General features: G+C 38.0%; 1 protein-coding gene across 2 annotated transcripts in view; it reads left to right on the forward strand.

Annotated features, from left to right (window-relative positions):
- The window catches only part of abca1b (ATP-binding cassette, sub-family A (ABC1), member 1B), a 49430-nt gene that overhangs the window by 32970 nt on the left and 931 nt on the right, over positions 1-15529 (forward strand). The window contains exons 20-46 of one of the 2 annotated variants that reach the window (XM_062990964.1): positions 83-222; positions 312-449; positions 1070-1290; positions 1375-1450; positions 1625-1827; positions 1910-1961; positions 3531-3650; positions 3826-3974; positions 4057-4181; positions 4459-4557; positions 5279-5563; positions 5655-5793; positions 6181-6261; positions 7119-7288; positions 7384-7561; positions 7653-7768; positions 8283-8427; positions 8589-8712; positions 9788-9917; positions 9996-10116; positions 10213-10275; positions 10386-10492; positions 10606-10747; positions 10879-11013; positions 13131-13234; positions 14141-14233; positions 14589-14832. In XM_062990964.1, coding sequence (XP_062847034.1) covers positions 83-222; positions 312-449; positions 1070-1290; positions 1375-1450; positions 1625-1827; positions 1910-1961; positions 3531-3650; positions 3826-3974; positions 4057-4181; positions 4459-4557; positions 5279-5563; positions 5655-5793; positions 6181-6261; positions 7119-7288; positions 7384-7561; positions 7653-7768; positions 8283-8427; positions 8589-8712; positions 9788-9917; positions 9996-10116; positions 10213-10275; positions 10386-10492; positions 10606-10747; positions 10879-11013; positions 13131-13234; positions 14141-14233; positions 14589-14832 — 3700 coding nt within the window. Of the gene's footprint in view, positions 1-82; positions 223-311; positions 450-1069; positions 1291-1374; positions 1451-1588; positions 1828-1909; positions 1962-3530; positions 3651-3825; positions 3975-4056; positions 4182-4458; positions 4558-5278; positions 5564-5654; positions 5794-6180; positions 6262-7118; positions 7289-7383; positions 7562-7652; positions 7769-8282; positions 8428-8588; positions 8713-9787; positions 9918-9995; positions 10117-10212; positions 10276-10385; positions 10493-10605; positions 10748-10878; positions 11014-13130; positions 13235-14140; positions 14234-14588; positions 14833-15529 lie in introns of both variants that reach the window. The other variant, XM_062990963.1, reaches the window with a different exon arrangement.

Raw genomic sequence — 15529 nt, forward strand, 5'->3', positions numbered from 1 at the left:
TCAAGTTTAGATTTTTTATTTGGTCTATTAGACAAGTTACCCGTCGCACACTCTGAGTAATCAAAGTAAAATATGTGTTTAGGCTGACAGTGGAGGAGCACATCTGGTTCTATGCACGACTCAAAGGTCTGTCTGAAGAGGAGGTAAAGCGTGAGATTGATCAGATCTTGTATGACACCGGTCTCCCACACAAACGCCAGTCCAGGACCAGTGAGCTGTCTGGTGAGTGATATGAACCCACATAAAACCATTATTGCCAGGTTTCAGTACAATCTAGATGTTGATTGTTTACCCTGTTTATTTTCTTAAAGGTGGAATGCAGAGAAAGCTTTCAGTGGCCCTCGCATTTGTTGGTGGATCAAAGGTAGTCATTCTGGATGAACCAACAGCTGGTGTTGACCCCTATGCTCGCCGGGGAATCTGGGACCTCCTGCTAAAGTACCGTGCAGGTATTGTTTTTAGTTTTTTTACATATTGATAATACTATATGTAATATTATTTAAATTTAATACGTTGACATTTTTAATTAGAAATAGATTTTCTCATGACGTTTATAACACTGATATTAAAAGCATTAAAGATTGAGATTAATGTGTGTGGTTATGACACAAATGCATGATTTAAATTAAAAATTATTATAGTAATTATTATTGTAATTACTAGTGAAACTTCTTAACATGTTCATATGGCTACATAGCACACCACTTGTCAATTCACATGGTGTAAGTGTCATTATCTGAATTTATGTGTCAATAACTTCCAGATTTTACTGAGCAAACATCTGCATTTCGGTTTTAAAATAGTTCTAATTTTCTATGTAATAAGATTGTAATTCTCTCAATGTTGCCTCTTGTCTTTTTGTATCAGCTTAGTGTAAGTATTTTATAAATAATGGCATAGAATAATGGTTGTGGTGTCAGGAAAGTAGAGGGACATGTGAGCGTTTCTATTTTTTGTCCCTATTTATTGTTCAGTATATATAATTTTATAGTCTACAATTACATGTTTGGTGGTACATTAAGATAAGTAATTGGTAAATTAGCTGATGTTAGTACAATGCATTCCATAGGCCGGACCATCATCCTTTCCACTCATCACATGGATGAAGCTGACATCTTAGGCGACCGTATAGCTATTATCTCTCATGGAAAGCTGTGCTGTGTGGGCTCCTCGCTCTTCCTTAAGACTCATCTTGGATCTGGATACTACCTCACTTTGGTTAAGAAAGAACCGGAAGCTTCTATTAGCTCAAGCAGAAATTCCACCACTACTGTTTCATACATCAAGAAGGTAAGATGATGTTTCTTCTGTCTCTAATTATAAATGAAATAATTCATCAGAAAACTTACAATATGAGTGGATTACCTGTTGCAGGATGAAGCAGCTTCAGATAGCAGTTCAGATGCTGGTCTGGGTAGCGACCATGAGAGTGATGCTGCCACAGCTGTTGGTAAGCTCTTAACCTCTATTTAAACCCGGGAATCCAAAAATCAATGAAAAAAAGACTTTTAAAATAGATAATAAGAATAACATTATATCCAAATTCTAAATTGAATCATCTAATTTCTAACCCTTTTGTAAATTGCAGGCACATCATGGGCTGACTCACCTGTGTTTCCTGCAGACGTCTCACTCATCTCAGGTCTAGTCATTAAGCACGTCCCTAATGCACGCATGGTGGAAGATCTGGGCCATGAGATCACCTACATCCTGCCTTATGAATCTGCTAAAGATGGTGCCTTTGTTGAACTCTTTGGTGATCTGGATGATCATCTTGCTGATTTGGGAATCTCTAGTTATGGTGTTTCAGACACGACACTTGAAGAGGTAAAGTGGTTCTCATTTTCCTGTGAAAAAATTTTACTGTAGTTGACAATGACAAATTTAACTTTTTATTTATTCTTTTTAGATTTTCCTTAAAGTGGCAGAGGATAGCGGTGTCGACACGGAAATTATGTCAGGTAATAGACTTTTAGTTTTAAATTAAGGATATCACAGCTGTATATGATAGATAGATAGATAGATTCAACTTTATTGTCATTGCTTAGTACAGGTACAGGCAACGAAATGTAGTTAGCATCTACCAGAAGTGCAAATAGTTGCATTGTGCAAAAAGACAGAGAATATTAGTAACATATACCTATGATTAATATGAATATAGAGTTATAACTATAGCTAGTTACATATATGAAATTATATCTATGTACATATTACTATATACATAATAGCAATAATAACAATAAGCATATTAGTAAAAATGAATATGTATTATAATAATAACAGTAATAATAATAAGATTAGTTAGGTATATATTAGTAATAACAGTACTGGGATAAAGGATGTGTAAATAATAACTATACAGCTGTAACTTTAACTATATAAGGATGGTGAAAAAAATAACTATAACTATACATATATATGTATGACAGTTGTGTAAAGTGCAGGTGCAATGATAAATAATTACGACAGTCCAGCGTGCAGTCCGGGGTGATGTTAAAGTGCAGGTGCAACTTGTGCAATGAGAAATGTGCAATGATAAATAACAACACAACAGTCCAGTGTGTAATCCAAACAGTGCAATGATAAATAATAAATAATAGGTCCAGTGTTCAGTTCAGAATGTCCAGAATGTGTGTTAACGGCGAATAGTGGTGTTCAATAAAGTTATTGAGGTGGGAAAAAAACTGTTTTTTAACCGACTGGTCCTGGCACGTATGCTCCTGTATCTTATCCCAGATGGCAGAAGGTTATACAGTGTCCCAGATATGGTGGTGCAGAATTGGGATACACTATGACATTACCATTGTTTCTCAATGGAACTGAATTATAAATACATGATTAGTGGCCACTGTTAAGTTTAATGTTTGTGTATGATCAAAATCAATTCTAATTCCTAAACTCTGGGCTTATAATTTTCACTTTATATTATATTCATGGCTTTCTGTGTAATTATTTTGTAATTTGAGAAACAATATTATTATTTTATATTAGGTTTCTTTTTAACTCAGTCAGTTAACTTTGTCAGACGGCATAGTGGTGCAGCAGGTAGTGTAGGTGCTTGAGGGACCTTGGGACCTGGGTTTGTCCAAAATGAATTCTCACCTTGCACCCAGAGTTTTTGTGTTTAATTTTTGAAATTGCAATTATCCATTTAATTAAATATTATTCTAATGAAATTTATATTTCATTTTCATTGTTTACCATCGCTTTATCTTGGTCATGGCCACAGTAAGTCTGGTTTCCTTGAAATTACTGGGCGCAATTCAGTAATACACCCTGGACAGGACACCAATCCACCACACCCTTAGCCAATTATGTCTGCATGTAGACTTCCAGTTGACCGATATCACCACTGACAATTTGAACCCTGGATCTAGTGGGCTAGCGTAATTTACCACTGCGCCACCCAAGTGCCCCATTTTAGATTTTTGCTATTTTAACCTTTAAGTATTTTAACCTAACAGATCTATTTTTTCTTAAGAACACATTGCACTGTTATTTATTTTTGTCACTTTATGATGTCTGTTCAGATGGCACACTCCCAGTTCGCAGACGCATGCGGCATGCTTTTGGAGCCGACCACCAGAGCTGCCTTAAACCCCTAACTGAAGACGACCACGTTAACGGCAATTATTCTGAACTTGATCCAGGTAAATCCTACTTATTGTTTATTATATAACAACAAGGAATACTCTGTAATTTTCAAAGTAAAATGTCACTCAGTCTGTCAATAAAGAAATAGTGAACTGGTTAATCTTAAAAAATAATGTGCATTTTTTTAGTCTAGTGGTTTAACAGAAAATCTTGTTTCCTCTCGTTTCATAGACTCTAAGGAGACAGATTATTTGAATACTACAGATGGTAAAGGCTCATACCAGGTCCAGGGCTGGAACTTAAAGAGACAGCAGTTTGTAGCTTTGCTTTGGAAAAGATTTCTGTATGCTCGCCGTTCCAGGAAGGGATTCTTTGCCCAGGTATGAAGTAATCCACTCTGGAATACAAAGTTATTGACAGTAAAAGGTGTTTGTATAGTTAATTATTTCTCCTCTGTTCCAGATTGTTCTGCCTGCTGTATTTGTGTGCATTGCTCTGGTGTTCAGTCTTATTGTTCCTCCATTTGGAAAATATCCCAGTCTTGCTCTGCAGCCCTGGATGTATGAAGAACAGGTCACCTTTTTCAGGTACCTATTTTTCAAAGCCAGTTTTCATTTGTTCTGTTTTAATACAGCCAACAACTGATCTTTTTCTTACTAAGGTATATCCTGACTGTCTTCATTATATTGATAAATTGAATATATATATATATATATATATATATATATATATATATATATATATATATACATACAGTATATATATATATATATATATATATATATATATATATGATTATGTAATATGAAAAACTGCATTCTGTGTCATGTGATTAATAAGCACTATGTATACTTTTCTTGACAGTAATGATGCACCTGAGGATGCCAGCACTCAAAGATTACTGTCTGCACTTACAGAAGGCCCTGGGTTTGGAACACGATGCATGGAAGGAGAGCCATTACTGTGAGTACATCCTTGTTTTTATGTAAAATTTACAGGAGTATAGGGTTATTTTGACAACAACAGATACAGAGATACAACAGTTAAGCCAGCTGAGTCCAAAGAATATTCCATTTTTTTCAAATAATGTTTAGTTTGAATTTAAACTTCGTTATTTAATGTATTTGTAAATGTGCTATGTATTATGTAAGAATAAAAACAATGAAAATGAAGAGAATGGCATACAAATTGTTTAGCAAAGCAAACACTCTGGCCTGTTTAAACATTTATATATTTTCACTTAATTTCTTTTTTATTAACCACTTTATCCTGGTCAGGGTCATGGCAGGCACCGTTTTAACAGGTTTAAATCAGGAATACCCTGGACAGGGCATTGATTTATTGCAGGGTTCCAGCCACTACTCCCCCCTCAGACATAGCCAATTATGTTGGTGTTGATGCCTGGCCTGTTGATAGAACCACTGAGGTTCAAACCTGGATCTCAGTGGTGGTGGACTAGCGTAAAAGACAGCTGCACTACTTGAGCTCCCTTAACATTTTAATGTTATTATGCAATAGTCCAAGTCCAACAAGTTATTAACAATTTATTTACACAATAAATGTAAATAGGAATAAATGTTAATAATTCGGATAATGCAAACTTTGGTTTGGAAAGAAAAAAAATGTAAATACAATTTTAAAAGATGACCAATACAAACCTTGTTTTGTCCTCTCATGTTTGCAGGGATGTGCTATGCACTATGGGTGATGAGGACTGGTCAACACCGGAAGTACCAGAAAATGTATGGGAGGTGTTCAAGAATGCTAACTGGACAATGGACAACCCTTCCCCACCATGTGAGTGCAGCTGTGATGGCAAGAAGAAGATGCTTCCAGAATGCCCTGCTAGTGCTGGAGGCCTGCCACCTCCTCAGATAATGATAAGTGAGAAAGACACCCTACAAAATCTGACCGGAAGAAACATCTCTGACTACCTCGTCAAGACCTATGCTCAAATTATTGGCAAAAGGTATTATCTGGCTGCCTAAGTACCTAAATAAAGGGCATACTGACATAAGGCATACTGATGCTAATGTAATAACACTTGCTTTGTTTTCTAGTTTAAAGAACAAGGTGTGGGTAAACGAGTTTAGATATGGCGGTTTCTCACTGGGTGCCAGAAGTACTCAGGTGCTGCCTCCTGCTCAGGAGATTGATGATGCCATTTCTCGTGTGCGAGAGATATTCCACCTCAGAAAGGTAATATTACAGTTTTATTGTTAGATGTTAGTTCTACTTATGTCTATATACTTATGGAATCAGGCTTTGCTTCTGCTCTAGAATTTTCCCACTTTGCACAGCTTAAGAGCTGAACATGCAGTTCTGCACAAACACTCTTGTTTTTCTGATTCAAGGCTAACCGTAGAACTGCTTTGACTAGTTTTGTTCTTGTTTTTTAAAACTCTTCTTCTCTCTGAAACTGTCACACTTAGTTTAGCCATTTCACTCACACACACACACTTTGAGTAAACCTAACATTTAAATCAAAGTCTCATTATGACAAAATTATTACTGTTTTAGTCTTAGCTAGATTCAACAATTAGCATAAAGGCTAATTAGCATGTTTTTTTTTTTTTGGTTCTTCAGAACACAGGGACAGCAGCTGACCGCTTCTTAAAAAGTCTATCTGCATTCATCAACAACTTGGACACCAAAAATAATGTTAAGGTGGGTTGCTTCAATTATAAAGACCTTTTGATAACAAGTACATTTGCAATGTAATAATAGGATCATTGCACAGGTTTAGAAGTCATTAGATTTTTAAAGTAACCAGGTAATTAGAAAACACATGAACATATAAACAATGTGCATACCCCATTACAGTGATACTATACCATGTATACCATGATTCCCAGAGAGGATGATTGGCCCTTTCTTTTTGGAGTGAGGGTTGGCATTCCACTTTCCTATTAATCAAAGCAAGAGTGGCCAATTGTGAGTGTCTTTTTGCACATGCGTGCTAAAGTGGCAGTTAGCACCCTCATCCAGGTCCATCAATCTGCCTAATAACATTTCATGACCTGCATTGCAAAATGAGGCTTTATGGATTGGCTTCACAAGACTCCGAGGAAGCATGGGTTAGCCATATTAAGGGCAGGTATTTAAAGTACTGTACTAGTAATCAGAAGGTTGCCAGTTCAAACTATCACCAGGTTGCCACTGTTGGGCCCTTGAGCAAGACCCTTAACCCTCAATTGCTTGGATTGTATATTAACTGTGAGTTGCTTTGAATAAAAGTGTCTGCTAAATGCCAAAAATGTAAATGTAAATCACCCTTCCAGATTCATAGGTATTCATGTGCGATATGGGGGACCTGGCAACAGCTACATTAGGATGATTTGTAAAGGGAAACCTAATATTATAAAGTTACAATAATAAACAGTTGAACAGTTTATCATTGATTAACTGTGTATACCCTTGTAAAGTCATTAATAAAAAATATGATGTTAGTGTTTTTCCGATTTTTTTGTGACCATTAAATATTTTGTGATCTAATAATGATTCATTTTGACCTTCTCTTTCAGATTTGGTTCAATAACAAGGGTTGGCACAGTATTGGAGCCTTTCTTAATGTGATGAACAATGGTATCCTGCGTGCCAATCTGCCTCCCGGCAAGGACCCAAGCAAGTATGGCATCACAGCCCACAATCATCCTCTGAACCTTACCAAAGAACAACTTTCCCAAGTGGCACTGTAAGTCATAAAATACAAACAGATTACCTTTCGCTATTAAGTAAAGTAATGTAAAATGTATAATTTCCTCACATCCTGCAAACCTGTTCTTTCAGGGTAACAACCTCGGTGGATGTACTGGTGTCCATCTGCGTTATTTTTGCCATGTCTTTCGTTCCTGCTAGCTTTGTAGTCTTCCTTATCCAAGAGCGTGTTAGCAAGGCCAAACATATGCAATTTATCAGTGGAGTTCAGCCATACCTCTACTGGATGGCAAATTTTATCTGGGATATGGTGTGTTGGCATTTTTCATATTTATTGTTTTAAATATTTACACGATGCTTGTTGATCTATTACTTAACTATTCCCTTCATCTATGTTGCAGTGCAATTACATTGTACCAGCAACACTGGTCATAATCATCTTTGTGTGCTTCCAACAAAAAGCCTATGTTTCCTCCACCAACCTGCCTGTGCTGGCTTTGTTGCTGCTTCTCTATGGGTGAGTAGAAACTCAAATTTTTAATTATATGTTATTTATAAATCTTTGCATTTCCAAACCCTGTAATGAAATATCTGGATTATGAGTAGAAAAGGGTTTTATTCTTGTCTGCACTGACTTGGATCACACTGACAGAGTCTCACATGGAAGCTCTGCAAATGCGATAAAAGAAAATAATCACTCTTTATACTCCCATCAGTGACCTTGTAGGACAGTGGAAGATTCCACCGTTAACAGAGATTTCTTAGCTAGAACATAGGAACTGGTCCAAACCAGATAGAACTGGGTTTTGTAGGTCGTACAATGTAATTGACAAACTTCTTGTCATGTACACCACTTTCCAGTAACATTCCATTGTAGCAGTATTCTTAGAATTTTGGAATCTGACTACTGGCAATCATGCCCTAAACATATCTACATGTTCTAAGTAGTAACTGATTATTATTAATACTTCTAGTGTAAATTAACATTATTCTCTCACAAGGTATAACACAAAATGCTTTTCTTTTTTCAGGTGGTCTATCACTCCTCTGATGTACCCAGCTTCATTCCTGTTTAAAATCCCCAGCACAGCTTATGTGGTACTAACCAGTGTCAACATCCTGATTGGAATCAATGGCAGTGTGTCTACATTTGTACTGGAGTTGTTTGGCAATAATGTAAGTACAGTTTTTTTTCTATTCTGGTGTAATGTCAACATTTGTGCAATTATTTATAGTCACACTTTGTTGTAAGTCATGTATTAAAATAAGATGTCAATAGACTGCTAATCAAAGCCTGAAAATAATGGACATGCTCTCATCTCTCTTGCTTTTTTCAGGAAATTGGTGGAATCAACGACATCCTAAAGAACGTACTTTTGATCTTCCCTCACTTCTGTCTTGGGCGAGGCCTGATCGACATGGTGAAGAACCAGGCCATGGCTGATGCGCTGGAGAGATTTGGTAAGAATTGCTTGTGTGTTGCACATCCTTGATGTAGGATTTGGAAGTATGACCGTTTCTATATACAGTACTGTGTATATAGAAATGTGTCTACTGTTCAAGGTATTGCTAACTGTTTCTATGGTGAGATCATTCACACAATGCTGAAAACTGTCACACAACAGTGCTGCATGTCTCAAATCAAATGGGCCAGACACAGAGTGCATTTTCCTAATGGAGGAGAACACTCTATACACTCCATACACTCTATACACACAGCTCTTGCATTGGCCAGGATGATTACCTCAGTTCTGTGAATATGGTTTGTTTTAAATGTCCAACAAAGCAGAAGAGTATAACATACAGCATTAACTGTTACAATAAATATAAGCTTCTTTGCCAAATACTAAATCAAAACAAAGTTCAGAGCTGCTTTGTACATCTTTGTTTTTTAATACTGTTACACTTATTAGACTCCTTATTAGGTGTGCATGCCCTGTTAGCATATGTTGTACTTAGAGACTGTTGCTAATTTCCCTTTTCAAGTACAGTGTGTGGTAGTCCTCCTCTAGACTTTTTCAGTTTCGTATCATAGGAAACTGCTGGATTTGTATTTCTGGTTCAAGGAATATTACCCTCCCATTATTGACATTACATTGCTGGGAATGGGTTGGGAATGGGTAATCACAAACATTAAATCTGCTTAGTTGAGGTCATATGTGAGTCCCCTTCTTTTGGTGGATGGTGCAAAGTGTACAAAGCGAGATGGACTGAAGTCAGTAATTTTAGTTGTACACCAACAAGGTGCATTTATATGCTAGGTGTAGCTCATAAATAACCAGTAAATGTACAAACCAGGTCAGTAAACCTAATAAAGCGGCCAGTAAGTGTATACTTCTGCTGTAAAATACAAATATGTATACACTGTCAAAGCATTTTGGCTAAATTGCACGTTTCTATTTTGGATCTATGTGCTCTTTTGTATTCTACAGTTTGCCTATGTCACAAATATTATGCTGTATAGATTCCTGACATGCCATATCAAGTGTGTTCTGCCACTACGCAATTTAAAGTTTGTTCCATTTTATGCATACAGGTGAGAACCGTTTCCGATCTCCTCTTGAGTGGGACATGGTGGGTAAGAACCTCTTTGCCATGGCTGTGGAAGGAGCGGTCTTCTTCATTATCACCGTCCTCATCCAATACCGTTTCTTCTTTAAACCAAGGTAAATATCTTAATACACAAAATACTGAACAACTTCATCATTGTTTGAGGCCTGTAACCAATCCTGTTGACGTTGCAGGTCTTTTCGCCCTAAGCTGAGTCCCATTGGAGAAGAGGATGAGGATGTGGCCAGGGAGAGGCAGAGAATCATCTCTGGAGCAGGACAAGGAGACATTCTTGAGCTCCGTGAGCTTACCAAGGTTTGAAATTATAATAACATTTACTGTAGTAATAAAGCAACATGAGAATGTAATCGAATCAGGGTTTAATCAGTCAGTTGGGTTGCTGTGCTACAGGTTTATAAGAGGAAACAGAAGCCTGCTGTGGATAGGCTGTGTGTGGGCATCCCTCCAGGAGAGGTAAGTCACACACTACTACACGCAGCTTGCATTTTCACATTTCTAAACAAATCACAAGTGGTCGATAATTGGCAGAGTCTTAATTCCACCTTTTAATCTGTTGTTCTCAGTGTTTTGGTCTACTTGGAGTAAATGGAGCTGGAAAGACAAGTACATTTAAGATGCTAACTGGTGATTCTGCAGTGACCAGTGGAGAAGCCTTCCTGGCTAGGAAGAGGTAAGCACAATGTATTAAATTAAATTAACACATTTAATGCACTGGTTCATTTATTGTCAAAGGAATTGAAATATTACATAATCCTGAATTAATTCTGGTTCTGATTTTTGCAGTATACTTAGAGAAATAGATGAAGTACATCAGAACATGGGCTACTGCCCTCAGTTCGATGCCATCAATGATCTGCTTACAGGCAGAGAGCATCTGGAGTTTTATGCTATCCTTCGTGGTGTTCCTGAAGCAGAAGTGTGTGAGGTGAGTACCCTTCTAAAATAGTAAAACAATAGTAACGACATACATGTTAAGAATATTATGCTTTATCAGGCCACTTAAAGTTGTAATGCGCTGGAACTAAGTTCTTTTGTGTGTTGGTTTGATTTTTTAAGGTGGCTGAATGGGGTATCCGTAAGCTGGGTCTTATAAAGTACGCTGAAAAAGCAGCCGGAAGCTACAGTGGGGGCAACATGCGCAAACTCTCTACAGCCATGGCACTCATCGGAGGCCCACCAGTAATCTTCCTGGTATGTCTAAACGTCTTAAGATTCAAGATTTAAAAATGTGAGATTTTATGTTGTGTTTGATACTGTATCAATAGGTTACAAAGCAAGTACTGGATTTGTCTCCCTTTGTGATTAAAATGTATGCATTTATTGTTTTTATCATAACTTGTGTGGTGTTACAGTCTGTATAATCTTTCTTAATAGTGCGGTTAGCAAATTACTTAAAAACATATTGTATAATACTTGGCAGTGTTCCTCACACATTGTGCCAGTTGTAAATACGATATCTGATCTGAAGAACAAACTTTGGTCTTTGTAATAATGTGGATCACCAACATCTAACTAATTTGGAAAAGTAGGCATCTCTGCTCACTGTCAGTTATGCTGGCTCGTTGACTGACAGAATAATCAAAGGTTTTAAAGTGTACATTGAAACATAGGTGTTTTGCCAAGTACAGTGTATCACAAAAGTGAGTACACCCCTCACATTTCTGCAGATATTTAAGTATATCTTTTCATGGGACAACACTGACAAAATGACACTTTGACACAATGAAAAGTAGTCTGTGTGCAGCTTATATAACCGTGTAAATTTATTCTTCCCTCGAAATAACTCAATATACAGCCATTAATGTCTAAACCACCGGCAACAAAAGTGAGTACACCCCTAAGAGACTACACCCCTAAATGTCCAAATTGAGCACTGCTTGTCATTTTCCCTCCAAAATGTCATGTGATTTGTTAGTGTTACTAGGTCTCAGGTGTGCATAGGGAGCAGGTGTGTTCAATTTAGTAGTACAGCTCTCACACTCTCTCATACTGGTCACTGAAAGTTCCAACATGGCACCTCATGGCAAAGAACTCTCTGAGGATCTTAAAAGACGAATTGTTGCGCTACATGAAGATGGCAAAGGCTACAAGTAGATTGCCAACACCCTGAAACTGAGCTGCAGCACAGTGGCCAAGATCATCCAGCGTTTTAAAAGAGCAGGGTCCACTCAGAACAGACCTTGCGTTGGTCGTCCAAAGAAGCTGAGTGCACGTGCTCAGCGTCACATCCAACTGCTGTCTTTGAAAGATAGGTGCAGGAGTGCTGTCAGCATTGCTGCAGAGATTGAAAAGGTGGGGGGTCAGCCTGTCAGTGCTCAGACCATACGCCGCACACTACATCAAATTGGTCTGCATGGCTGTCACCCCAGAAGGAAGCCTCTTCTGAAGTCTCTACACAAGAAAGCCCGCAAACAGTTTGCTGAAGACATGTCAACAAAGGACATGGATTACTGGAACCATGTCCTATGGTCTGATGAGACCAAGATTAATTTGTTTAGTTCAGATGGTCTCAAGCATGTGTGGCGGCAATCAGGTGAGGAGTACAAAGATAAGTGTGTCATGCCTACAGTCAAGCATGGTGGTGGGAATGCCATGGTCTGGGGCTGCATGGGTGCAGCAGGTGTTGGGGAGTTACATTTCATTGAGGGACACATGAACTCCAATATGTACTGTGAAATACTGAAGCAGAGCATGATCCCCTCCCTCCGGAAACTGGGTCGCAGGGCAGTGTTCCAGCATGATAATGACCCCAAACACACCTCTAAGACGACCACTGCTTTATTGAAGAGGCTGAGGGTAAAGGTGATGGACTGGCCAAGCATGTCTCCAGACCTAAAACCAATAGAACATCTTTGGGGCATCCTCAAGCGGAAGGTGGAGGAGCGCAAAGTCTTGAATATCCGCCAGCTCCGTGATGTCGTCATGGAGGAGTGGAAAAGCATTCCAGTGGCAACCTGTGAAGCTCTGGTAAACTCCATGCCCAGGAGAGTTAAGGCAGTTCTGGGAAATAATGGTGGCCACACAAAATATTGACACTTCAGGAACTTTCACTAAGGGGTGTACTCACTTTTGTTGCCGGTGGTTTAGACATTAATGGCTGTATATTGAGTTATTTTGAGGGAAGAATAAATTTACACTGTTATATAAGCTGCACACAGACTACTTTTCATTGTGTCAAAGTGTCATTTTGTCAGTGTTGTCCCATGAAAAGATATACTTAAATATCTGCAGAAATGTGAGGGGTGTACTCACTTTTGTGATACACTGTATATGTTTAACCTGAATGTTGCTGTGCTGTTTCTTTCCAGGACGAGCCCACTACTGGTATGGACCCCAAGGCCCGTCGAGCTCTGTGGAACTGCATTCACAGTCTTATCAAGGCAGGACGCTCTGTTGTGCTCACCTCACACAGGTATGACCTAATGCACCCGTTCAGGCTAAGGTTTATCATGGTACATGGGGCTTGGTCAACCACCAGGACTATTTAGTCAATAGAAATGTTTCAAGTCTGCAGTAGCTTCCACCCTTCTTCTATCAATTTCAAACCGACCTTCTGAATAAATCATTATCATATAAATGCAAATTTATTAATTTATTTTTCATAATCTTTTACAGAGGTGTCTATACCAGCCAGGCAAAAGCTTCACATGATACAACATTTTATAATTAACTGGTTGAGCAAAAGGAAGTATGTGTGCTGGTGGTTGACTTTTAAATAAGATTGGGGAGTTTAGATCTAAAGGGGTTAAATTTAATAGACATATTCCAAAAACAGCATTTGCAGGTTAGATGTGGATCAGTTTGGCTGTTGGCCAATAGCTGGTAATGGTTGCTGCTTATTTAGTGCACCATGCACTTTAATTTTGATTTCTCAGTAATTATAAAACTGTTTTATGGTTTTACTTTATGGACTGATTCATGTGCATGAGGCGTGCATTGTACCAGCAACCTCCCTCCGGCCTACCGCTAGAGGACAGACTGACTCTGTTTCTCACTGAAGCACCTTTACATTGCTCATTTATTGTATAGTAGGGACAACACCTAAGTACGACCCTCAACTCTGATCAGTGTCTGTGAAGAGTTTGATGTTTTCTCCTGTCAGTGTGGGTTTCCACCTTTCAAAAATTGCACCAGGTGAACTGGCTACTCTAAATGGCTCCTAGTTGTGAATGAATAAGCGTAATTGTCAGTAGCCCTGTAATGGATAAACACCCTTTCCAGTGTATTTTTGGCCTACACTCAGTTCTGGACCCATCATGACCTTAAGCATTTGATAGAAATTAATGTATGTACTAATTTCTTGTCATTTTTTTTACAGCATGGAGGAATGTGAGGCTTTGTGCACCAGAATGGCTATCATGGTAAATGGCCGATTCCGCTGTCTGGGAAGCGTTCAGCATCTGAAAAACAGGTACTATTAGCTTGCAGACTTTACTTTACATCATATAAGTCACCAGCAAGGTTATTTATTTCAAAGGTTCACATCAGGTTACATAATTCTTAATATGTTCTTGGTCATTTTTGTCTATTTGTAGACAAGTGGATGATAGAAAAAACATTTGGTTTCAAAATGAGTTTATTAATGCAAAAACAGAAAGAATGTGCACTGTTATAACTTGTAGCAATCTTTAATAAAGCAGTAAATTATCTCTTAAATTCCCAGAATTTCACGTTAATTTAGTGAAAATAATAAAACAACAATAGTTTAAGGTCATCAACAGTTTTTACTTTGATCTAATTCAGATCTCTTGTTTATCCTTGTGCAGATTTGGTGATGGGTACACCATCATCCTGAGGGTAGCAGGACCTGAACCAGACCTGCAGCCTGTGATGAAGTTTATTGAGAGTGAGCTGCTTGGCAGCACATTGAAGGAGAAGCACAGAAACATGCTACAGTATCAGCTGCCCTCATCCCTTTGCTCCCTCGCTCACATCTTCAGCATACTTGCCAAGAACAAAGATTTTCTCAGGATAGAAGATTACTCAGTTTCCCAAACAACACTGGACCAGGTAAGGACAATTGGCCTAAACCTAATGTATTGCAAAGGTCATTTTAAAGGCAAACATGCCTTAAGATCCTGAATAATGCAGAAGTCCTTGGTGACACTTCTTTAACTTAGTAGCACAATAGCATTATATAGGCATCTTAACAATATGTTAGATTTTGAGTAAAATTAATCACTGAAAGACTATTAGCACAAGAAGTAGAAGGTTTAGGTTAAGCTTACTGATATTATGCTATTGCATATTAAGTGCTGCCAACCTGAAAATTCGTATGAAAATCACTTGCCACCATGCACTTCTGTTCTTTCAGCTTAAGCTTTGCGGCCTGTTGCTGTACAGCTGGCAAAACATTTGAGACCCACAGAAGTAGCTACTTTACTAAGTGTCTCTTCTAACCTAAGACTGTTTCACTATGGCTGGAAACTCTTATCTATAAATAATAAGATTCATAATAGATGGGACCCATATTACTGTTTTCCTAATAGGATTATGAACTACAGTATAGCATTATTAAACTGCAGTATTACAGTATTTAAAATGAAAACAATAAAAATTATCCTCTCAAAATGATTTTACTTACATTTACTCACAACTTAGGTTTAATTGTAAAGTCACAACTTTCAACAGGGGATTCCTCATAACTGCACAGAGATGGGGGATAATGGAGATTAGTGTGTGACTCCATGTGCGCGATACGGATCTC

The sequence above is a fragment of the Trichomycterus rosablanca genome, chromosome 1 (assembly GCF_030014385.1).
Source record: "Trichomycterus rosablanca isolate fTriRos1 chromosome 1, fTriRos1.hap1, whole genome shotgun sequence".
In the NCBI taxonomy this organism is placed as follows: Eukaryota; Metazoa; Chordata; class Actinopteri; order Siluriformes; family Trichomycteridae; genus Trichomycterus; species Trichomycterus rosablanca.